Genomic DNA, 24,582 nt, shown 5'->3' with positions numbered 1-24,582 from the left:
ACCTATGCTTTCCCTTCCTTGTTGCTATAGCTCGTGCTGTTTTTCTCTTTCTGTTAGGTCACACTGTTGATCCATATCCTTTATTTAAACTCTAAGCTTATTTTCTACCTCTTTCACAGAATCATTTCTTTGAATTCTTATGCCATATATAGGTATACCAGAGGTTGCAAACACAAGGGCCTAGAAAGGCAAATGCTCACAAGAAGAATGGAGCAGATAATATAAATCAGTGAAGTAAATCAGTAGTAAGATAATGGAGAGAAATGAAGGTTATGACAAGTTGGCATCCTTATGATTAATTTAAAGGAATCTGCCTGCATCTTCTCAGCTATACTTGTGGCCATGAAGGATTATAAGACAGTGTTTCCAGTTCTGCCCATTTTTCAGGAAAAAAGAGCCATTTAGATTTTTCCTGTGACACTTCCTGAATTTAAAAAACATTGAGACAAATGTTCTGCCAGCTTCTGGCCTCTAATTTATATTATGTATAATTTCTTGATTATTCAGTAATTATGTTGTAGTCACTAATGGTTTAAATCTGGGAAAAATAAGAGATTGTAAATTCTTCCTGAGCTTTTAAATTTGAACAGTTTGGAGCTTTCTAACTTGAGCAATTAATAATATCACTAAGCAGTGTAGGAAATTGGAATGGCAGGTATTTAGGGACAAATTATGGTTAGATATGTTAAACTAAAAATGAAAGTCAGGAGCTCATTTACATAGAGAGATTTGAAAGTCATCAGCAATTAGGTAGTAGCTAAAGCTATGGAACTAAGATACTAGAGAAAGTACACATAGAGTGAAAAGAAAGATTAATGACAGACCATGATTCCAAGTTCTAGGAAACCAGGTTCCAGGAAACATGAGGAAAAAGAAGAGTGGTTGGGGTTTGAGGGAAAATAGGAAAGTTCAAGCTAGGAAAAACCTGGGACCTAGAAGAGAGTGGTTATAATACAGCAGAGAGATTACGTAGGAAGCGGAGACCAAGAGAGATGTTTTAAGACTTAGAATGAAAAAGTTATTAATGTCATTGCCAAAATAAGTGATAGATACAGATTTCAAATTATTTAGTGTGTTGAAGAGTGACTAGATAAAATTTAACTGACAAATTAGTGTGCACAATACATTAAGAAATTAGAAATCAATAAGAAAAAGACAACCCAAAAGAAAAAATGGACAGAAACATTTATTACATAGAAATATAAATGTTTAACCTTATTACTAATCAAGGAAATAAAAATTAAGACACAAAGAGATACCATTTTATACTCAGAAGGTTGGCAAAATTGAGATTGGTAATACCAAGTATTAGCACAAATGTGGATCAGCAGAAGCTTGTATACAATTAGTGGGACTGCAAATTGATACAGCTTTGAAAAATAATGTGGCACCATCTTGTGAAATTGAATATTAATATACTTTAGTACTTGGCAGTTTTGCTTCTAGGCGTGTACATATATCCTGAAGAAATTCTGTACATGTGTACTGGGAGATGTGTATAAGAATGTCTATAGCAACATGGTTGAGGGTGGGATGGAAGTAACTCAAAAGTCTGTCAAATAAGTTATTGTAAAATAGCCACACATTAGCTTGTTCTCATTCTCAGGGATTACAGCGGCATTTAACAGTATGGATAAGTCTTAGAAATAAAATAGACAAAGCAACCACAGAAGACTATATTTTTTAATTTTATTTAATAAATCTTTACAAGTGACTTAGTATATACTAGACATTTTTCTAACATTACTATTATTTAATCCTCAGATGCTTAAAATGTTATTTTTAAAACTCAAAAATAGACAAAGATAGGAATACAGACAAATGTCTGGGGGGAAAATAAGGGAATGATCTTAAAGTTCAGGGTAGTGGTTATTTCTGGACAGGAAACAAGGAGATGAAGTAGAAAAGGAACATAACCAATAAATGCAGCAGTATAGATGATGATGTAGTTCTCGTTTAAAGTGGTATTTTCCCCAACATATTAAAATATTAACATGTAACCAATACAAAAGTTTATTAGATATTTTACATTAATTTTTCATATTAACCCTTCAAAATCTGTTGTCTGTTTTATACTCAAATACATCTCAATTCAGAATAAACACATGAAACACTCAGTAGTCACATGTGGCAAGTGGCTGTCATATTGGACAGCACAGTATAGTGAATGACTATAGGTGAGTTGTCATCTGAGTTTAATGACAAGATGGAAGAATGGCAAGAACTGGCACATTGGTACCCAGCTCAAACCCCACTTCTTCCTTGAAGCCTTCTCTGAGCACATCAGCAGGGAATAACACTTTTTTGCACAGAATTTTTGTGAAACTCCTCTTTAAGCTTTTCTGTGCTACTTTTAACATATCTTTTATTGCTGTTATTGATATACATGTGCTAATCTTATAGACCTCCTTAGGGAGGATGTAATAAGTTTCCTGGTCTTTTGCAGGTGTTTGTTATATTGTTTGATAACAACAGATGTCACATGTGTTGAAGGATTTTTTTTTTTTTTTTTTAGCGGTGCGGTCTCACTGTGTTTCCCAGACTGGTTTCAAACTCCTGGGCTCAAGCAGTCCACCTGCCTCAGCCTCCCAAAGTGCTGAGATTACAGGCGTGAGCCACTGTTCACGGCAATAATTTTTTTTAAGTCAAATCATGATTCTCACACAAATATGAAATGAATATGTGTCCAGATTTTCATTTAAATTATTAAATTTATAAGGGAATCAAAAATACATCAAGGAAGAATTCAAAGTAACACACATATGCAATCAAGAATGCTGAAATAAATTTAACAAATAGTTGCAAAATTGATCAACTTTAATAAGTCAACATTCATTAGATCCCACTGACATAATTCTTTGGCATTTTTATGCACAATAATTTCTATTACCAGTTTTCATCAGCTGTGCAGAGTTATAAAATAGCTCAAAATGGTCAAACTGATGCACCGAGACAGGATACCTAGTAATCTTTTTTTTTTCCCCATCTCAAAGTCTTTTACAATTTTCCTAGCACATGTAAACTTTTTTGTGTATCAAATATTACATTAAAATAAAATAATAAAATAAGTTTACTGCTCTGTGTTTTTTTTCCAAGGTGCTTGTTGAAGGAAGAATGACAAGGATGTTATCTTGAGGTGTGGGATCAGATTTGAAGGAAGAATTGCTTAGATTTTGTTTTATAAGTAGGGTAGATTTAAACATGTATATTGTGCCGGGCGCACTGGCTCACGCCTGTAATCCTAGCACTTTGGGAGGCTGAGTCGGGCTGATCACTTGAGAACAGGAGTTTGAGACCAGCCTGACCAACATGGTGAAACCCTGTCTCTACTAAAAATGCAAGAACTAGCCGGGCGTGGTTGCACACACCTGTAATCCCAGTTACTCTGGTGGCTGAGGGACGAGAATCTCTTGAACCCAGGAGGCAGAGGTTGCAGTGAGCTGAGATTGCGCCACTGCATTCCAGCCTGTGACAGAGCACGACTCTGTCTTGAAGAAAAATGTGTATATTGGCTCTGGGAAAGGAGCCAGTAGGATGAGTGATAGTAGAGGCAATGGTGGCTGTTTGGAAGGAGGCAGCAACAATTGCATTCAAAATTACAGTTGAGATTTGGGAAGAAGAGAGGGATTCTTCTTCCTCCGAGATTGGGGAAAGTGGGAAGAACCGCAGCTTCATTTGGAACCTCTGATTCATTGGGAGTTATAGGGAAATAAAGTTGAGGTTCTCTAAAGAAAAAAAGTCTGATAGGTGGCTTAAAGAACACTGTAAAAATTTACTGAGTGGAAAGTGAATGATACTAGGATAAGTAAAAAGATTGCCATGCTAGCTTTTTATGGTGTATTAAGCACCTATTGTCAAAACATTGCACAAGATTTTCTTTCTCTCTCGCAAGATAGAGCAACTGCCTTAAATGAGTTTCGAGTCTTGAATAGATAAGATATAAATGTAAAAAAATCTAAGTAAGGAGATTTTGAAGTCATAAAAGTTATCAAGTGAATAGTATGGACCGATAACATATGATTTTTTAACAGAATGTAAGTAATTAAAAAAAAAACACTGGGCTATAAGTGAGACCTGAGATCCAGCTCTATCACTAACAGGTTGCATGGCATTAGACAGGTCCTTTTACTATCTGTATTTCAGGTTTTTTGTCTGTAAAAGGAGAGAATTAGACTAGACAGTGTCTGAATTCCTTTCTTGGAATCTGTGAGAAAACTAGCGAACAGTTGACACTGAATTAGTTAAGTAAAATATAGGATTTGGATAGGCAGAGGTAAGTCTAGAAACATTTAAGGTATAAGAAAAAGCTGAGGAAAAACAGTGCTTATTTAGAAGGCAGTAGTTAGGGCAGTTTGGTTGTATTTCCCTGAGAGTTCGTGAACACGAAGTAATGGGGTAAAAGTAGGAAAGTATGTTTTTCTTTTCTCCCCAGCTTTAGTTGTCTAATACATTTCACATGTGCATAGTAAACTCTCCAGAAATAATCTTTTATGAGTGACCTTTCATCTTAAGGATTATTACAATCAAATTTTAGAAGATGTGTTATGTTATTTTTGGGTACAAAGCGCATGGAGGGTAAGAAATAGTTAACTTCAATTTGTAGTCACATGAACTATTTCAGAAATTCATGTGTTGTTCTTTAAAGTATAAAACATTTCTACCAGATTGAGATAATTTTCAAAGTAGTTAAGACTCAAATGATAATTACCAACTCAAGGCAAAAGAGTATAAAACAAATATTAAATAATTTCCCTTTGTCAGGCAGTGGCTGGGCTGCTAACTAAATTAATGTCTTCAAGCTGTAATACACCTTGGAAATGGATACTTCTATAGATTTTAAATCTGAGGTTCTGAGTTTAAAATGACTGTCTCCATTATAAAACTAGTTCAGAGGCAGAGCCAGTTAAAGAGCTCAGCTCCTTTCTATTAATTCCCATGTGTTCTGGAGTTTCTAACTGTAGCCTCAAATTACTTGAAAATGAAATCACAAGAAGACATTTACAAAATAGCATATTATTACCAAAAAATTGGTATATATCTGACCCCAACCATATGGAAACCTCAACCCCAGTAATCATGTTACCCAGGCCTCAGTGTATTAATAGCAATGTATTTTAAATGTGGCATACATTGGAATGTATCTATAAACAACCTTTTTCACCCTTTCTTTGTCATAGTCTCCCAAACTACAAATAAGAAAACATTCATTTATCTAATTTTGTTTCAGGTATCTATTTGTCAGATTTAACATACATTGATTCAGCATATCCATCAACTGGCAGCATTCTAGAAAGTGAGCAAAGATCAAATTTAATGAATAATATCCTTCGAATAATTTCTGATTTGCAACAGTCTTGTGAATATGGTAAGTTTCTGGGAGATAATGCCAAGCCATTAACATTGCTGTAATTCCAGTGATTTATTCACACATTGTTGATCACTTTTCACACAGCAGGGGACTTCAGTCTCTTATTTCCACCCTAATATAAAGGGAAATGGTGCTTGTTTTATTTCATAAGATCTTCCGTTTAAGGAATTTAAGTATTTAATATTTAAAATTTTTATTTTTATATTTTGCTTTTCTGCTATTTTGCAGCAACTTTCTCACAATACAAGGGCATTAAGTATTTAATATTACTACCTCACAGCTATTTGGCCCTTTATAGTTTACAGAGTCATTTTCTCTTATCTTATTTGATCTCCCTGATCTATTATGTAAATAGTTTTTACATTTTTCTGTTAGGGAAATGTAGCTGAGATCCTTGAGCCTTGTAACAATTGACCAACTTTCTTGAGTCAGATATTGAGTAAATAACCAATTTCTATCCAACATGTATTTTATAGAATTATATCTATAGAAAGAGCTAAATAAGCCCAAATGATGAGAAAAGGCATTTTTTTTAATATTTAGATACTTCCAGTTTGATAGAGAATAAAGTTAGGCTGTTAATATATAATTTCTATGGGTTAAAAAACTGAGTTTTACATTGTATGATTACTTCAAGTAAATTTATCTTAAAGCTGACTTTTACTTCATGCATCTATACTTTTTAGAAAACCACAAAAACTTCCTAAAAGTATCTGTGGAAATAGAATCTTACTGAAAGTTAAATCAAATAATTCCTTATTCTGTCCTTTTCTCAATATTTTAAACATAGCATCAAGTTGTGATGTTAAATTAATCTTGCTTGAAATTTATAAGGGGAAGAGACAGACCACATTTATAAATGGGAACCAGGCTTCTTTGAAAGAAAAATAACTGCCTTCGTGTCTTGTGTTTAGTTTAAAATAGTTGCTGATCATTTTCTATGAAATTTCTCAAATATGTGAGACTTCATAATTGGAGCTATTAAAAAATACAACAACAATCTATACAAATAGTAGGCAACTGTAATTTTCTAAATTACCCTCAGTTTCACATTAAATAAGTTTATCTCAGTAATGTCCTTCTAGAGTTAATTTAAATTTTGATACCATGTGGCCTAAACTTACCTTTAAATTATTTTCAGCTTGATTTTTAAAATTCGGGTTAAGTTGTACTTTATCAGATAATTATTTATCACCTTTTGCCTAGATATTCCCATGTTGCCTCATGTTCAAAAATATCTGAACTCCGTTCAGTATATAGAAGAACTACAAAAATTTGTGGAAGACGATAATTACAAGTAGGTTGGATCTTCAAAAGTGGTTTGTATAACTTTGTCCTGTCCTCCACCTTTCTATCCCTATGTATTTAAACATCTAAATCCTATGTGGTATCAAACAAATGCCTAATCCAGTGGTAGGTTTACGGCAGTAAAGGTACTAACATATAAGTATTTTTAATCACTTGTTAGGATTGACCCAATATACAAATAACTCATCTGGTTTCTTTTTTCCCCCATTTATTTATTTTATTGCATTTTAGGTTTTGGGGTACATGTGAAGAACATGCAAAATTGTTGCATAGGTACACACGTGGCAGTGTGATTTGCTGCCTTCCTCCCCATCACCTACATCTGGCATTTCTCCCCTTGCTATCTCTCCCCAGCTTCCCACCCCCCACCGTCCCTCCCCTATTTCCCCCCAACTGACCCCAGTGTGTAGTGCTCCCCTCCCTGTGTCCATGTGTTCTCATTGTTCAACACCCACCTATGAGTGAGAACATGCGGTGTTTGATCTTCTGCTCTTCTGTCAGTTTGCCGAGAATGATGGTTTCCAGGTTCATCCATGTCCCTACAAAAGACCCAAACTCATCGTTTTTGATGGCTGCATAATATTCGATGGTGTATATGTGCCACATTTTCCCTATCCAGTCTATCGTCGATGGTCATTTGGGTTGGTTCCAGGTCTTTGCTATTGTAAACAGTGCTGCAATGAACATTCGTGTGCACGTGTCCTTATAGTAGAACAATTTGTAATCCTTTCGATATATACCCATTAATGGGATTGCTGGGTCAAATGGAATTTCTATTTCTAGGTCCTTGAGGAATCGCCACACTGTCTTCCACAGTGGTTGAACTAATTTATACTCCCACCAACAGTGCAAAAGTGTTCCTATTTCTCCACATCCTCTCCAGCATCTGTTGTCTCCAGATTTTTTAATGATCGCCATTCTAACTGGCATGAGATGGTATCTCAATGTTGTTTTGATTAGCATTTCTCTGATGACCAGTGATGAGGAGCATTTTTTCATATGTTTGTTGGCCTGATGTATGTCTTCTTTTGTAAAGTGTCTGTTCATATCCTTTGCCCACTTTTGAATGGGCTTGTTTGTTTTTTTCTTGTAAATCTGTTTTAGTTCTTTGTAAATTCTGGATATCAGCCCTTTGTCAGATGGGTAAACTGCAAAAATTTTTTCCCATTCTGTTGGTTGCCGATTCACTCTAATGACTGTTTGTTTTGCTGTGCAGAAGCTGTGGAGTTTGATTAGGTCCCATTTGTCTATTTTGGCTTTTGCTGTCAATGCTTTTGGTGTTTTGGTCATGACATCCTTGCCTACACCTATGTCCTGAATGGTTTTACCTAGATTTTCTTCTAGGGTTTTTATGGTGTTAGGTCTTATGTTTAAGTCTTTAATCCATCTGGAGTTAATTTTAGTGTAAGGTGTCAGGAAGGGGTCCAGTTTCTGCTTTCTGCACATGGCTAGCCAGCTTTCCCAACACCATTTACTGAACAGGGAATCCTTTCCCCCTTGCTTGTTTTTGTCTGGTTTGTCAAAGATCAGATGGTTGTAGATATGTTGTGTTGCCTCCGAGACCTCTGTTCTGTTCCATTGGTCTATATCTCTGTTTTGGTACCAGTACCATGCTGTTTTGATTACTGTAGCCTTGTAGTATAGTTTGAAGTCCGGTAGTGTGATGCCTCCCGCCTTGTTCTTTTTGCTTAGAATTGACTTGGCTATGTGGGCTCTCTTTTGGTTCCATATGAAGTTTCAGGTGGTTTTTTCCAGTTCTGCGAAGAAGGTCATTGGTAGCTTGATGGGGATAGCATTGAATCTGTAAATTACTTTGGGCAGTATGGCCATTTTCACAATACTGATTCTTCCTAACCATGAACATGGAATGTTTCTCCATCTGTTTGTGTCCTCTCTTATTTCATTGAGCAGTGGCTTGTAGTTCTCCTTGAAGAGGTCCTTTATGTTCCTTGTTAGTTGTATTCCTAGGTATTTTATTCTCTTTGTGGCAATTGTGAATGGAAGTTTGTTCTTGATTTGGCTCTCTTTAAGTCTGTTATTGGTGTATAGGAATGTCTGTGATTTTTGCACATTGATTTTGTATCCTGAGACTTTGCTGAAGTTGCTTATCAGTTTCAGGAGATTTGGGGCTGAGACGATGGGGTCTTCTAGATATACAATCATGTCGTCTGCAAATAGAGACAATTTGACTTCCTCCTTTCCTATTTGAATGCCCTTTATTTCTTTTTCTTGCCTGATTGCTCTGGCTAGAACTTCTAATACTATATTGAATAGCAGTGGTGAGAGAGGGCATCCTTGTCTGGTGCCACATTTCAAGGGGAATGCTTCCAGTTTTTGCCCATTCAGTATGATATTGGCTGTTGGTTTGTCATAAATAGCTTTTATTATTTTGAGACATGTTCCTTCAACACCTAGCTTATTGAGGGTTTTTAGCATAAAGGGCTGTTGAATTTTATCAAAGGCCTTCTCTGCATCAATTGAGATAATCATGTGGTTTTAGTCTTTGGTTCTGTTTATGTGGTGAATTACGTTTATAGACTTGCGTATGTTGAAGCAGCCTTGCATCCCCGGATGAAGCCTACTTGATCATGGTGGATAAGCTTTTTGATGTGCTGTTGCAATCGGCTTGTCAGTATTTTATTGAAGATTTTTGCATCTATGTTCATCATGGATATTGGCCTGAAGTTTTCTTTTCTTGTTGAGTCTCTGCCGGGTTTTGGAATCAGGATGATGTTGGTGTCATAAAATGATTTGGGAAGAATTCCCCCTTTTTGTATTGTTTGGAATAGTTTCAGAAGGAATGGTACCAGCTCCTCTTTGTATGTCTGGTAGAATTCGGCTGTGAACCCGTCTGGCCCTGGGCTTTTTTTGGGTGGTAAGCTCTTAATTGCTGCCTCAACTTCAGACCTTGTTATGGGTCTGTTCAGGGTTTCGGCTTCTTCCTGGTTTAGGCTTGGGAGGAGGCAAGTGTCCAGGAATTTATCCATTTCTTCCAGGTTTATTAGTTTATGTGCATAGAGTTGTTTGTAATAATTTCTGATGACGGTTTGAATTTCTGTGGAATCTGTGGTGATATCCCCTTTATCGTTTTTTATTGCATCAATTTGGTTATTCTCTTTTCTTTTTTATTAATCTGGCTAGTGGTCTATTTTGTTGATCTTTTCAAAAAACCAGCTCCTGGATTTGTTGATTTTTTGAAGGGTTTTTTGTGTCTCTATCTCCGTCAGTTCTGCTCTGATCTTAGCTATTTCTTGTCTTCTGCTAGACTTTGAGGTTTTTTGATCTTACTCCTCTAGCTCTTTCAGTTTTGACGATAGGGTGTCAATTTTTGATCTCTCTTTGCTTCTCATGTGGGCACTTATTGCTATATATTTTCCTCTAGAGACTACTTTAAATGTGTCCCAGAGATTCTGGTATGTTGTGTCTTCATTCTCATTGGTTTCGAAGAACATCTTTATTTCTGTCTTCGTTTCATTGTTTATCCAGTCAACCTTCAAGAGCAAGTTGTTCAGTTTCCATGAAGCTGTGCGGTTCTGGGTTAGTTTTTGAATTCTGAGTTCTAACTTGATTGCACTGTGGTCTGAGAGACTGTTTGTTACGATTTCCGTTCTTTTGCATTTGCTGAGGAGTGATTTACTCCCAATTATGTGGTCAATTTTTGAGTAGGTGTGACGTGGTGCTGAGAAGAATGTATATTCTGTGGATTTGGGGTGGAGAGTTCTGTAATTGTCTATTAGGTTTGCTTGGTCCAGGTCTGAGTTCAAGTCCTGGATATCCTTGTTAATTTTCTGTCTGGTTGATCTGTCTAATGTTGACAATGGGGTGTTAAAGTCTCCCACTATTATTGTGTGGGAGTCTAAGTCTCTTTGTAAGTCATTAAGAACTTGCCTTATGGCCGGGCACGGTGGCTCAAGCCTGTAATCCCAGCACTTTGGGAGGCCGAGGCGGGTGGGTCACGAGGTCAAGAGATCGAGACCATCCTGGTCAACATGGTGAAACCCCGTCTCTACTAAAAATACAAAAAATTAGCTGGGCATGGTGGCGCGTGCCTGTAATCCCAGCGACTCAGGAGGCTGAGGCAGGAGAATTGCCTGAACCCAGGAGACGGAGGTTGCGGTGAGCCGAGATCGTGCCATTGCACTCCAGCCTGGGTAACAAGAGCGAAACTCCATCTCAAAAAAAAAAAAGAACTTGCCTTATGTATCTGGGTGCTCCTGTATTGGGTGTGTATATATTTAGGATCGTTAGCTCTTCTTGTTGCATTGATCTTTTTACCATTATGTAATGTCTTTCTTTGTCTCTTATGATCTTTGTTGCTTTAAAGTCTAATTTATCAGAGGTGAGAATTGCAACTCCTGCATTTTTTTGCTCTCCATTTGCTTGGTAAATCTTCCTCCATCCCTTTATTTTGAGCCTTTGTGTATCCTTGAATGTGAGATGGGTTTCCTGGATACAGCACACTGATGGGTTTTGGCTTTTTATCCAATTTGCCAGTCTGTGTCTTTTGAGTGGGGCATTTAGTCCATTTACATTTAGGGTTAATATTGTTATGTGCAAATTTGATACTGCCATTTTGGTGCTAGCTGGGTGTTTTGCCCTTTCGTTGAGCTGGTACTTATTGTTCCTTTATATGTGTAGAGCCTCTTTGAGGAGCTCTTGTAGAGCTGGCCTGGTGGTGACAAAATCTCTGAGTACTTGCATGTTCCCAAAGGATTTTATTTTTCCTTCACTTATGAAGCTTAGTTTGGCTGGATAGGAGATTCTGGGTTGAAAGTTCTTTTCTTTAAGGATGTTGAATATTGGCCCCCACTCTCTTCTGGCTTATAGGATTTCTGCTGAGAGATCTGCTGTGAGTCTGATGGGTTTCCCTTTGTGGGTAACCTGACCTTTCTCTCTGGCTGCCCTTAGTATTTTCTCCTTCATTTCAACCCTGGTGAATGACGATTATGTGCCTTGGGGTTGCTCTTCTTGACGAATATCTTTGTGGTGTTCTCTGTATTTCCTGGACTTGAATGTTTGCCTGCCTTGCTAGGTTGGAGAAGTTTTCCTGGATAATATCCTGAAGAGTATTTTCCAGCTTGGATTCATTCTCTTCGTTGCATTCAGGTACGCCTATCAAACGTAGATTAGGTCTTTTCACATAGTCCCACATTTCTTGTAGATTTTGTTCATTCCTTTTATCCTTTTTTCTCCAGTCTTGCCTTCCCATTTTATTTCATTGAGTTGATCTTCGACCTCTGATATCCTTTCTTCTGCTTGGTCAATTCGGCTGTTGATACTTGTACATGCTTCGCAAAGTTCTCGTGTTGCGTTTTTCAGCTCCATCAATTCACTTATGTTCCTTTCTATTTTGTCCATTCTCGTTAGCATTTCGTCAAATCTTTTTTCAAGGTTCTTAGTTTCTTTGCATTTGGTTAGAACATGTTCTTTAAGTTCACAGAAGTTTCTTGCTACCCACCTCCTGAAGTCTGATTCTGTCATTTCATCACACTCGTTCTCCATCCAACCTTGTTCCCTTGCTGGTGAGGACTTGTGATCCCTTGTAGGAGGAGAGGTGTTCTGGTTTCGGGTGTTTTCATCCTTTTTGCGCTGGTTTCTTCCCATCTGTAAGAATTTATCCACCTGTCGACTTTGTAGTTGCTGGCTTTCAGATTGGGTCTCAAATCTTTCAGACTGACGTTCTTTTTTGTTGGTGATGAGGCTATTTCTGTTTCTTGGTTTTCCTTCTGACAGTCTGGCCCCTCTGCTGAGGTTCACTCCAGGCCCTGCTTGCCTGGGGTTCACCTGCAGCAGCTGCTGAACAGTAAGGGTTGTTACCAGTTTTCTTCTTCTGCTATCTTTGTCCCAGAAGGATACCTGCCTAGTGTCAATCTGATCTCTCCTTTATGAGGTGGCTCTTTGGTTATATAGGGGTCAGGGAACTGCTTGAGGAGACGGTCTCTTCTTTGTAGGAGTGCAAATGGTGAGCTGTGAGCTCTGTTGTTCATTCAGAGCTGCTGAGCAGGTACGTTTAGGTCTGCTGCAGCAGAACTCATAAACTGCTTTTTGTTCCCAGGTGCTCTGGCCCAGAGATTTAGGGCTTTATGAGTTTTGGTTATGCTGCTGCCTTCTGTCTTTTTTTTTTTTTTTTTTTTTTTTTTTCCTTCAGAGCTGCCCTGCCTAGCAAGGAGGCAGCCTAGTCACTGTCTGCCTGTAGAGGCTTTGCTGAGCTGCTGTGGGCTCCGCCCAGCTGCCGAGTGAACTTCCCTGCAGTCCTGTTTATATGGGTGTAGTTAGAACTGCTTTGGTGATGGTTGAGGCGGAGTCTCTCTGCTGTGGCGGGTTGCTTTGGCAACGGCAGGCTGCCTCAGCAATGGTGGGTTGCCTTGGCAACGGCGGGCTGCCTCAGCATTGGCTGACTGCCTCCGGAGTGGCGGGCTGCCTCAGTAATGGCGGACGCCCCTGCCCCACAGAGCTGGACCCTCCCGGGTTCAGCTGCGCTTGCTGTGAAACTCTCAATCCAGAGTTTCTGGTTGCTGTTCTTTTGTGGGGGTGGGACCAGCCGAGCCTGATCGCCTGGCTCCCTGCCACAGAGCCTTTTTTAAGTTGGTGTTCCAGTCGCCTGTTGAAGAGGCACCGGGGTCTGTTTTCCCCTGCGGCCACTCACTGCGCTGGCTTAAACAGTGGCACTGAGGTTTGTGGCGCTTTTTTTTTTTTTTTCCCTGGAATCTACTGTCCTGGTTCTCTGCTCAGTCCCCTTTTTAAACAGACGAATGGGCGACTTCCCGTGGCTCCAATCACCAGCCAAAAGGGCACCCGGACCCGTGTATTTTGTATGGAGAACCGCTGCTCTGGGGCGCCGACAAAGCAGCCACGCAGGGCAAAGCAGCGGCGCCGGCCGGCACAGCCACGCTGGCGAAACAGCCGCGCTGGTGACCTGTGGAGCTCCTCTGCCTGGGAATTTCCTAGTCTGTGGACAATAAAATTGCAGCGTCCACTCACCCACTGCGCTTTCACTGGGAGCTGCAATCCTGAGCTGTTCCTAAACGGCCATCTTGGATCCTCTCATAGTCATCATCTGTTATTTTTAATAAATTATTATTTTTTTTTTTTGGACGGAGTTTCGCTCTTGTTACCCAGGCTGGAGTGCAATGGCGCGATCTCGGATCACCGCAACCTCCGCCTCCTGGGTTCAAGCAATTCTCCTGCCTCACCCTCCTGAGTAGCTGGGATTACAGGCACGTGCTACTATGCCCAGCTAATTTTTTGTATTTTTAGTAGAGACGGGGTTTCACCATGTTGACCAGGATGGCCTCGATCTCTTGACCTCGTGATCCACCCGCCTCAGCCTCCCAAAGTGCTGGGATTACAGGCGTGAGCCACCACGCCTGGCCCTTTTAATAAATTATTTTATCTCTCTGTTTGTAGAGAGCTAACGTTTGATGGTTCTAATTTAAATTTCTTCCTTTCACCCATATTCAATCATTGAATCCTTATAGAATTTATCTTTTAGTAGACAGAAAAGTCAATGAGACAGTTTTTAAAATAGAAAAATTACTCCTTTTTAATGGTAATTATTGACACATCGTTGTTTTTCATTGTTTTTGTGGATTGAGAGAGTATTGATCCATCCAGTCTCTGGAGGAGAGACATTTCTCCAATGTAGCACCACACATATTCTTTTCCCTAAATTACAGTAAGCTCTTTAAAGATTTTTGAGACTGGACACAGTGGCTCCCACCTGTAATCCCAGCACTTTGGGAGGCCAAGGGGGTGCAGATCACTTGAGGTCATGAGTTCAAGACCAGCCTGACCAACCTGGTGAAACCCCATCTCTACTAAAAATATAAAATTAGTTGGACGTGGTGACTCATGCCTGTAATACCAGCTACTTGGGAGGCTGAGGCAAGAGAACCTCTTGAACCTGGGAGGCAGAGGTTCCAGTGAGCCGAGATTGTGCCATTGCACTCCAGCCTGAGCAGAAAGAGTGAAATTCTATCGCAAAAGAAAAAAAAAAAAAAGATTTTGAAGTCACTTTTGAAATAGCTGATATTCATTTTTTTTTTCCTGCTTATATCCACAGTACTGCCCAAAGATGGGAGAGGAGATTTTTAAATTATTAACGCTTTCCTTTTTCATTGATAGGCTTTACATAACTGCTGGGGTTTTTTTTTTTTTTTTAAGTGGGAAGATAAAGAGCTTATTTCTCTTGAAGCTTCTCACTTTTCTTTTAGCTTCATTTGTTTGTTTGTTTGTTTGTTTGTTTGTTTTTAAAGTGTACTTAGCTTTATTATACCAGTTGTTCCCAAGCTTTCAAATTGAATTTCGCACTTTCACAAATATTTTTTCCAATAAAAGATCATGTGTCAAAAATTCATCAAAGTGAAAGACTAGATTATTTTTCAATGTTAATGCATTACATAGAAATATTTTTTATCTTCCTTTGGTAATGATTATTAACTTCCTTGTTCCAGGTTTTGATAATTTTTTAAAAATTCTGTAGAACAGAATTAGTCCTAGTAAATGGCTATAGAAATTCTGGAAAACATTTAGAAATAATTTTTCTAAATTCATCTAAAATTTTACTAATGTTTGAAAATAACTTTATTGGTATCTTCTCTCCCACACTATAATATCAACACTATATTTCTGTACCAATTTTTATTCTACAAGAAGTTTTTACATGGTTACTTCTTGAAAATGTATGAAGCCAATGAAGAAGCTGTTTAAGGCTAGAGTTGTTTCAAAAATCTGTTGCCCTAGGTTGTAAATTTTTCAAGTTTGTTGATCTGTGTCTTATACTTAACACTATTTTTCCCTTCTTTCTAATACTGACATAGATACTCATGCCTAATAAATACTTATGTTTTGTCCAGTGAGGTATAGAACAGATATCTTAAAATTCAAAATATGAGCAAGTAGCTATTATTTATCTGGCTCAAGAAACTTATTGAATTTAAAAGAATTTAAAGTTTTTTAGATACAAGTGAAATCTCAGAAAATGTTGCACAAATTTTTTGTGACTGTAAAATTATAATACAGATTAAAGCTAGTTTTTACTTTGCTACCAGCGTAGACTTAGCCAGTGAAGCCACTAGGTAGTTTTGACATTCTATAAACTGACATATCATACACTGCCTTTATTTTTGTAGGAAAGCGGATGCTATTATACTGCATTTTTGTTTTCATAAAGAGCTAGAACCAGAGCAGCCCTTTCATTACATTGACAGATATTTACTAAGGTTTTGTTACAGGCCAGTTACTGTGCTAGTTGCTGGGATTATGAAAATAAGATACTGTTCTTGCCTCCAAGAAGCTCAGTCTAATGTAAAATACATCCACAAAACAGATGATTATAAAACATTCCAAACACAATTATAATAGAGATATGCCCAGGATGCTAGGTAAGGGAAGACCTAACCCAGCTTTACGTAGGAAAACTAAAAAGAAAGGAAATATGAACAGCTTCAGGAGACAGTGTCATCTGAAGCTAAATCTTAACAGGTGAGTAGGAGTTAGTCTCATGTGAAGGTTAAGGAAAAGCTTGCTGGTGATGGAATGATCCAAGGAATGGGATAAGAAACTGCATTTACTTAGGGAACAGTGAGTCATTAGAGAAGACAGATTGTTTTTCTTCTTTTTCTTTTTTTTTTTTTTTTTTTTGTTGTTGTTGAGACAGAATTTTGCTCTGTTGCGCAGGCTGGCATACAGTGGCATAATCACAACTCACTGCAACCTCCACCTCCCAGGTACAAGTGATTCTCCTGCCTCAGCCTCTCGAGTAGCTGGGATTACAGGTGCCCGCCACCACACCCAGCTAATTTTTGTATTTTTAGTAGAGACAGGGTTTCTCCATGTTGTCCAGGCTGATCTTGAACTCCTGACCTCAGACAATCTGCCTGCCTTGGCCTCCAGAGTGCTAGGATTATAGGCATGAGCCACTGCACCCAGCTGACAGATTGTTTTTCTAAAAATGCAGTTGTGTTACATGAGCCTAATAATTTAGTGTGTTTGAAAAATAGAGCATTTTAAGATATTAAAATTATTAGAAAAATTTAGAAAAAAACATTTTGTTAGAAGAATGTCTTTTATGATGAAAACTTTGTGAATGGAAGTGACATGTCTCTTACAAAGGCCTGTTTTGGGCAACTTTATCTACACAGGCAGCCAGTATAGATATTACACATTATATGTCTTTTGATCATGATGAAAATCTTTCTGGGTGATTTTGTTTTAATACTGAACATATCTTCTTAATGAATCAGCATCTCTGTTATTATATGGTGCTTTGATGATCATGTAAGCAGCTGACACTCAGAATAGCCTTCACTGCTTTTTAAAGATGTTTCTGCTTTTTATATTGCTGTCAGTTTCTAGTTGCTACCAATAGCAATGTGATTCACCCAATAAGCTCCCTTTCTGTTTCTTTCTATTTTGGTGCCATTGGGAAATGGTAGTTATTTCATTTACTCCTTTTCTTTCATCTACTAGATTGGAAGCTTCAGAAGGACAGGAATACCGTGTCTGGTGTAATCTCTGTTATATTTCAGTTCTGAGCACAGTGCCCAACACAAGTTTTCAGTAAATATTTGTCAAATGAATGAATGCAGTAAATCCTGTATCCTAAATAAGTAAAGTAAACGTCTTTAGAAAAAGAAAAGAGAGTCTGGTTAATGTCAAATTCATCTGTTCAATATATGCATTTTATGTTATCAAATAACTGGAATATAATTAATAACTTAAGAACTTACAATAGATTTATCATTATAAATGCCACTTGTGCAATTACTTTTAAAATTTTAGTCAGTAGAATGCTAAGCAGTTTTTATTAATTTTTAAAGAAGCTCAGCAATATTAGGATTCATGTATCACACCAAAGCATTTTCTGCAACTACTTTAGTATCCTGTTTTCTGAAATAGCTTCCCCTGACGGGAATCATAATCTCTTTCACTGTGAAACTCAAAACTGGATATATTATCCTAAATGGAACTTAAGTACCACTTAATAAATTCTGACTTAGGACAGGAACTTACTAGGAATTTTGCAGACAACTTTTTTATTTGTATAGATCTTTCCTTTGAAGAGTTGTGTAAGCTGGTTTGTTAGATGGTTAGTTTTAAATAAGGTGTTTTTAGAAATAATTTGCATAATATATTTAATAATATATATGAAAGTTTATGAATTTAAGTGTCAAATATCAGTGTTAGCTCTTAAGTTGAATCATTATTTAGTCATTCATCAAATATCTTTTAATGTGTTCCATGGTTTGGCAACTTTGGGATAATTGGGGAGATTTTCGTATTTTTTAATGTATTTTCCCTTCCTAATATTTCCTAGAATAACCATAAGACCAGCTTTGCCTGAAAGAGATAAGAGATTTAGCATCTTAATTAAAAATTGGGGCAGGCGCAGTGGCTCACGCCTGTAATCCCAGTGTAACAGCACTTTGAGAGGCCAAGGCAGGCAGATCACGAGGTCAGGAGATTGAGATCATTCTGGCCAACGAATGTGGTGAAACCCTGTTTCTACTAAAAATACAAAAAATTAGCTGGGCGTGGTGGCACACACCTGTAGTCCCAGCTACTCAGGAGGCTGAGGCAGGAGAATCGCTTGAACCTGGGAGGCAGAAGTTGCAGTGAGCTGAGAGATTAAGCCACTACACTCCAGCCTGGATGACAGAGTGAAACCCCATCTCAAAAAAAAAAAAAAAAAAGAAAAAAAAGTTGCTCTTGGCCAGGCTTGGTGGCTCCATGCCCGTAACCCCAGCACTTTGGGAAGCCAAGGTGGAAGGATCGCTTGAGCCCACAAGTTTGAGGCTTAAGTGAGATTCCCTGTCTTTAAAGGAGGAAGATTGCTCTTGCAGAAAAATATATAGGTCAGATTATTTCATTAAAATGTTTTTAGTTATTTGTGAGAAAATACACAACTTTAATCTTGTTTCATCAAATGTTAATTAATCGTGGTATGTATTTTGTCTTTTTAAAATTCAGGCTTTCATTAAAGATAGAACCAGGGACAAGCACCCCACGTTCTGCTGCTTCCAGGGAAGATTTAGTAGGTTAGTATATAGTTTTCTCTCGTTACCAAATCTACATCAGATAACCTAATGAGGAAGAATATACTCCAAAATAAATAAAAACTTAGTACATCTTATACTGCACATAAAATTTATTTTGGTATTAAAATCTATCAGTCCTTTATAGATTTTTTGTTTTTTAATTTAAAAGCTGCTATAGTTTGTCAGTAGTGTGCAAACAAATATGCTGCCTAATCAAGGAAAATAGATGTAACAGATGGAAAATAATAGACAAGTAGTTATGGATATTCATTTTTAATTAAGAATGCATTGTCCTAGGCAATGAAGGTTGATTATACTAGAAATTTCTGTGGTCTAATGGGAAAGTCTACTAATTTAATTAGTAGAAGTTATTTTTAATAGCATGATTTTTTTTTTAATGTTGACTTTAATACTGGACCAAGTACTAAAAATATAAAAATCATAGTTTCTTCCTTTACCTGTTACATAATAATGGGGATATTATGTGTATACCACAAATAATTTTTTAAAACAACATAAAGAGAATTGCTCATTATTTAAGGAATCACTGATAGGTACCTTTTTTAAAATTCCCAGTACAGGCCTTCGCACTAAGTTTCATGTATTTTCTAAAAATATTCGACAACTAATCTAATAAGATGGGAAGAAATGAAGAAACAAACCATGACAATGTCTATGGCGAAGAATATTCCATGCAGAAAAAACATTTCAATTTAAATTTCTTATATTTGCTTTTCTTTTTATTCTTAAAGTGCTATTTTGCACTTTAATAGTATTCTATTTTATTCCCATAAGCCTGAACAATGTCAGTATGGATTTAATTTCTAATTTGAGTGTTTGACCTACCCTACACATTCTTTAAGAGGAAGTTGAAACTAGGAATAAAGAAGCAATGTATAAAATTAAAAGAGCACTGAACCTAGGACTCAGAAGACCTGGGTGTTTACTCCAGATTTTGTCTGTGATGTGAAAGCTGATCTCTTTTAATTCTGCTGCTGCTTATATAATGGAGAAAATATTTACACTGTCTCTGCTTAGTATAAGTAAGATAAAAATGAATGGATTCTGTTTGGTTTGGGATTTTGTGTTTTAGGACTTGGAATATATTTCTCATCTTCAAGTCAGTTAAATAGAATTAACAATACTATCTCAAAATTTGAACCACATTTAGTATTTTATATCAAGGGACTGAAAAATAAAGTAATCATATGAAATCATTTCAAAATCTCCTTCTCTTTAAATTTAACCCTTAGGTCCTGAAGTAGGAGCATCTCCACAAAGTGGACGAAAAAGTGTGGCAGCTGAAGGAGCCTTGCTCCCACAAACACCCCCATCCCCTCGGAATCTGATTCCACATGGACATAGGAAGTGCCATAGCTTGGGTTATAAGTCAGCATTTTTAATTTTATCTTTCACATTTTAAAGTTGTTTGTAGTTGGGTTTATTGTCTATTTATTAGTTCTCCAGAAAATGGTATCCTTGAATAGTTTTCTTTTTTCTTAACAGCCTTTTTTTGATTCAGTAAAATATCTTGTTTGTCTAAACGCTTTCATTTCTTATTACCTGAATTTGGAAATGGGATTTTGTCAACAGTGCATTTATATTTGGAGATGATAAATGAAAATTATAGAGGGCCCTTACAAAGAAAATCAGGATAGCAGTATACCGTTTTTAAAAATTATAACCTTTATACCAAGATATTGTTTGTCTTAACCAAAATCAGTCATAAATTAAGAGGTATAAAAATTATTTTCTTTATTCCTAAATATAAAGAAAACTGACTTTTAACTTCATTAGTTTTGCAGTATTGTTTTTTCAAAATGGGGACACATGTTCACTTTTGCCATGATTTTTCTGGAAATTTAATAACTATTATCCAAAAGTGAATGTGGAAACAATTTTTTTTAATGGACATGAGGCTCAAAATGAAATTATTTTAAAGTATGCTCTAATTATATAGATACGGCCAGGTTTCCTAAAACATTTTCCCTAAACTGTTAGTTTGAGGCTTTTATGGTGAGATCTCAGTATGACAGCAGGTAAATCTCTTATATCCTAAATCTTTATATGTAAGAGCAGTTTTTATTTTCTAAATTAGTAACAATAATAAAAGATATGAACCTTTTTTTTTCTCTTTGTTTCCAGTTTCATTCATAAAATGAACACAGCAGAATTTAAGAGTGCAACGTTTCCAAATGCAGGGCCAAGACATCTGTTAGATGATAGTGTCATGGAGCCCCATGCACCATCTCGAGGCCAAGCTGAAAGTTCTACTCTTTCTAGTGGAATATCAATAGGTGAGAAAAACTTCTCTGAGAGGGTTGCAATTTAAATAAAAAAAATTTTTTTTTAATTGGCTGGAGAAAAATTAACCCCACCACACATAGAGAAAGTTTGGTTAAAAAACAAAGTAGCAGTTAAATACAGGATGAAGTTAATAATTTGTGATGGTTTTAAAGGTGCTTGCTGTTTTTAACTCCAGAAGGGGAAGCATTTGAAGAAAGTGGAAACAGAATATATGGGGTGGTTGAATTAGTTAACTGCATGTGATTTGGATATGGTGAGGAGGAAGAGTGTGGGGTCAAGGATAACTTCAGGTTATTTGGATTAAGCAAATATGATAGTTAGATGATGATGCTATTACCAAGCAAGGAAGAAAAGATGAAGACTAATCATCTGTGGGCAGGGAAGTGTTTGTGAAGGGGACTGAGTTTGGGAAATCAGTTCTGTTTTGGACATGTTTTGTTCTATGGAGATGTTAGGTAGGTTTTTGAATATATGAATCTGGAGTTCTGTGGGGTAAGGTCAGGTCTGAAGATATATGAGAAGTATCATATTTATAAGCCATGCTTGATTGAGAGTACCTAAAGAGAGAGTATACATAAATGAGAAGAAAACATTCTCACATTTAGAAGTCTGATTAAATTATTATCTGCATATCAATCTTTTATTATTGAGGATTACATTTTTTTTATTTTTTTGAGACAGAGTTTCAATCTTGTTGCCCAGGCTGGAGTGCAATGGCCCAATCTTGGCTCACTGCAACCTCTGACTCCCACGTTCAGACAATTCTCCTGCCTCATCCCCCCGAGTAACTAGGATTACAGGCATGCACAACCATGCCCAGCTAATTTTATTTGTATTTTTAATAGAGACAGGGTTTCTCCATGTTGGTCAGGCTGGTCTCAAACTCCCAACCTCAGGTGATCTGCCCACCTCGACCTCCCAAAGTGCTGGGCTTACAGGCATGAGCCACTGGCTCAGCCTGACGATTACATTTTGAAACAAATTTAACTTGGCAGTTTCATAAGAATATTAAATTGATTCATGATTACTTTCTGCTGACTTGCCATCTCACATGTATGTCTAATATGCCTCTAAAAATATAAACCCAAAACAAAATTATCTCAGAATTTCCTCCTTAAATCTCTATCTTCCCTGGCCAAACCTTTTTTTTTTTTTTAATATACTTTAAGTTCTGGGGTACATGTGCAGAACCTCAGGTTTGTTACATAGGTATACACATGCCCTGGTGATTTGCTGCACCCATCAACCCGTTATCTACATTAGGAATTTCCCTTAATTCTGTTCCTCCCCTAGCCCCCCACCCCCCAACAGGCCCCAGTGTGTGATGTTCCCTCTTTGTGTCTATGTGTTCTCACTGTTCAGCTCCCACCTGTGAGTGAGAACGTGCAGTGTTTTTTCTCTTTTTTTGTTAGTTTGCTGAGAATGATGGTTTCCAGCTTCATCCGTGTCCCTGCAAAGGACGTCAATTCATCCTTTTTTATGGCTGCATAACATTCTATGATGTATATGTGCCACGTTTTCTTTATCCAGTCTATTATTCATGGGCATTTGGATTGGTTCCAAGTCTTTGCTATTGTGAACAGTGCCACAATAAATGTACATGTGCATGTGTGTTTATAGTAGAATGTTTTATAATCCTTTAGGTATATACCCATTAATGGTATTGCTGGGTCAAATGATATTTCTGGTTCTAGATCCTTGAGGAAGCACCACGCTGTCTTCCACAGTGGTTGAAATAATTTACACTCCCACCCACAGTGTGAAAGCATTCCTGTTTTTCCACATCGTCTCTAGCATCTATTGTTTCCTGACTTTTTAATTATTGCCATTCTAACTGGCATGAGATGGTATCTCATTGTGGTTTTGATTTGCATTTCTCTAATGACCAGTGATGGTGAGCTTTCATGTTTATTGGCCGCATAAATGTCTTCTTTTGAAAAGTGTCTGTTTGTATCCTTTGCACATTTTTTGATGTGTTGTTTTTTTTTTCTTGTAAATTTGTTTGAGTTCTTTGTAGATTCTGGATATTGTCAGATAGATAGATTGCAAAAATTTTTCCCATTCTGTAGATTGCCTATTCCCTCTGATGATAGGTTCTTTTGCTGTGCAGAAGCTCGTTAGTTTAATTATATCCCATTTGTCAATTTTGGTTTTTGTTGCCATTGCTTTAAGTCTTTGTCCGTACTTATATCCTAAATGGTATTGCCTAAATTTTCTTCTAAGGTTTTTATGGGTTTTAGGTCTTACGTTTAAGTCTTTAATCCATCTTTAGTTAATTTTTGTATAAGGTGTAAGGAAGGGGTTCAGCTTCAGTTTTCGGCATATGGCTAGCCTGTTTTCCCAACACCATTTATTAATTAGGGAATCCTTTCCCCATTGCTTGTTTTTGTCAGGTTTGTCAAATATTAGATGACTGTAGATGTGTGGTGTTATTTCTGAGGCCTCTGTTCTGTTCCATTGGTCTATATATCTGTTTTGGTACCAATACCATGCTGTTTTGGTTACTGTAGCCTTGTAGTGTACTTTGAAGTCAGTAGTGTGATGCCTCCAGCTTTGTTCTTTTTGCTTAGGATTGTCTTGGCTACGCGGGCTCTTTTTTGGTTCCATATGATATTTAAAGTAGTTTCTTTCTAATTCTGTGAAGAAAGTCACTGGTAGCTTGATGGGGATAGCATTGAATCATAAATTACTTTGAGCAGCATGGCCATTTTCACGATATTGATTCTTCCTATCCGTGAGCATGGAATGTTTTTCCATTTGTTCATGTCCTCTCTGATTTCCTTGAGCAGTGGTTTGTAGTTCTCCTTGAAGAGGTCCTTCACATCCCTCTTAAGTTGTATTCCTGGGTATTTTATTCTCTTTGTAGTGATTGTGCATGGGAGATCACTCATGATTTGGTTGTCTGCTGGTTTATTATTGGTGTATATGAATGCTTGTGATTTTTGCACATTGATTTTGTATCCTGAGACTTTGCTGAAGTTGCTTATCAGCTTACGGAGATTTTCGGTTGAGATGATGGGGTTTTCTAAATGTACAGTCATGTCATCTGCAAACAGAGACAATTTGACTTCCTCTCTTCCTATTTGAATACCCTTTATTTCTTTCTCTTTCCTGATTTTCCAGGCCAGAACTTCCAATAATATCTCGAATAGAAGTGTTGAGAGAGGGCATCCTTGTCTTGTGTCAGTTTTCAAAGGGAATGCTTCCAGTTTTTGCCCATTCAGTATGGTATTGGCTATGGGTTGGTAATAAATAGCTCTTATTATTTTGAGATACGTTCCATCAATACCTAGTTTGTTGAAAGGGTGTTGAATTATATCAAAGGCCTTTCTGCATCTATTGAAATAATCATGTAGTTTTTGTCATTGGTTCTGTTTATGTGATGCATTACATTTATTGATTTGCATATGTTGAACCAGCCCTTGTATCCCAGGGATGAAGTCAGCTTGATCATGGTGGATAAGCTTTTTGATGTGCTGCTGGATTTGGTTTGCAAGTATTTTATTGAGGATTTTTGCATCGATGTTCATCAGAGATATTGGCCTGAAATTTTCTTTTGTG

The 24,582-nt window shown here is 37.2% G+C and overlaps 1 protein-coding gene across 6 annotated transcripts in view; it reads left to right on the top strand.

Moving 5' to 3' along the window:
* The window catches only part of RALGPS2 (Ral GEF with PH domain and SH3 binding motif 2), a 189,175-nt gene that overhangs the window by 128,073 nt on the left and 36,520 nt on the right, over positions 1 to 24,582 (top strand). For all 6 annotated transcript variants that reach the window (XM_032291287.1, XM_032291292.1, XM_032291289.1 and 3 more), the window contains exons 9-13: positions 5,228 to 5,365; positions 6,575 to 6,665; positions 18,647 to 18,714; positions 19,968 to 20,103; positions 20,860 to 21,011. In XM_032291287.1, the coding sequence (XP_032147178.1) occupies positions 5,228 to 5,365; positions 6,575 to 6,665; positions 18,647 to 18,714; positions 19,968 to 20,103; positions 20,860 to 21,011 (585 nt within the window). The remainder of the gene's footprint in view (positions 1 to 5,227; positions 5,366 to 6,574; positions 6,666 to 18,646; positions 18,715 to 19,967; positions 20,104 to 20,859; positions 21,012 to 24,582) is intronic.

Source organism: Sapajus apella, unplaced genomic scaffold (assembly GCF_009761245.1).
Source record: "Sapajus apella isolate SASKATOON/1434 unplaced genomic scaffold, GSC_monkey_1.0 scaffold25, whole genome shotgun sequence".
In the NCBI taxonomy this organism is placed as follows: domain Eukaryota; kingdom Metazoa; phylum Chordata; class Mammalia; order Primates; family Cebidae; genus Sapajus; species Sapajus apella.
This window is presented reverse-complemented; position numbering and strand designations above follow the sequence as displayed.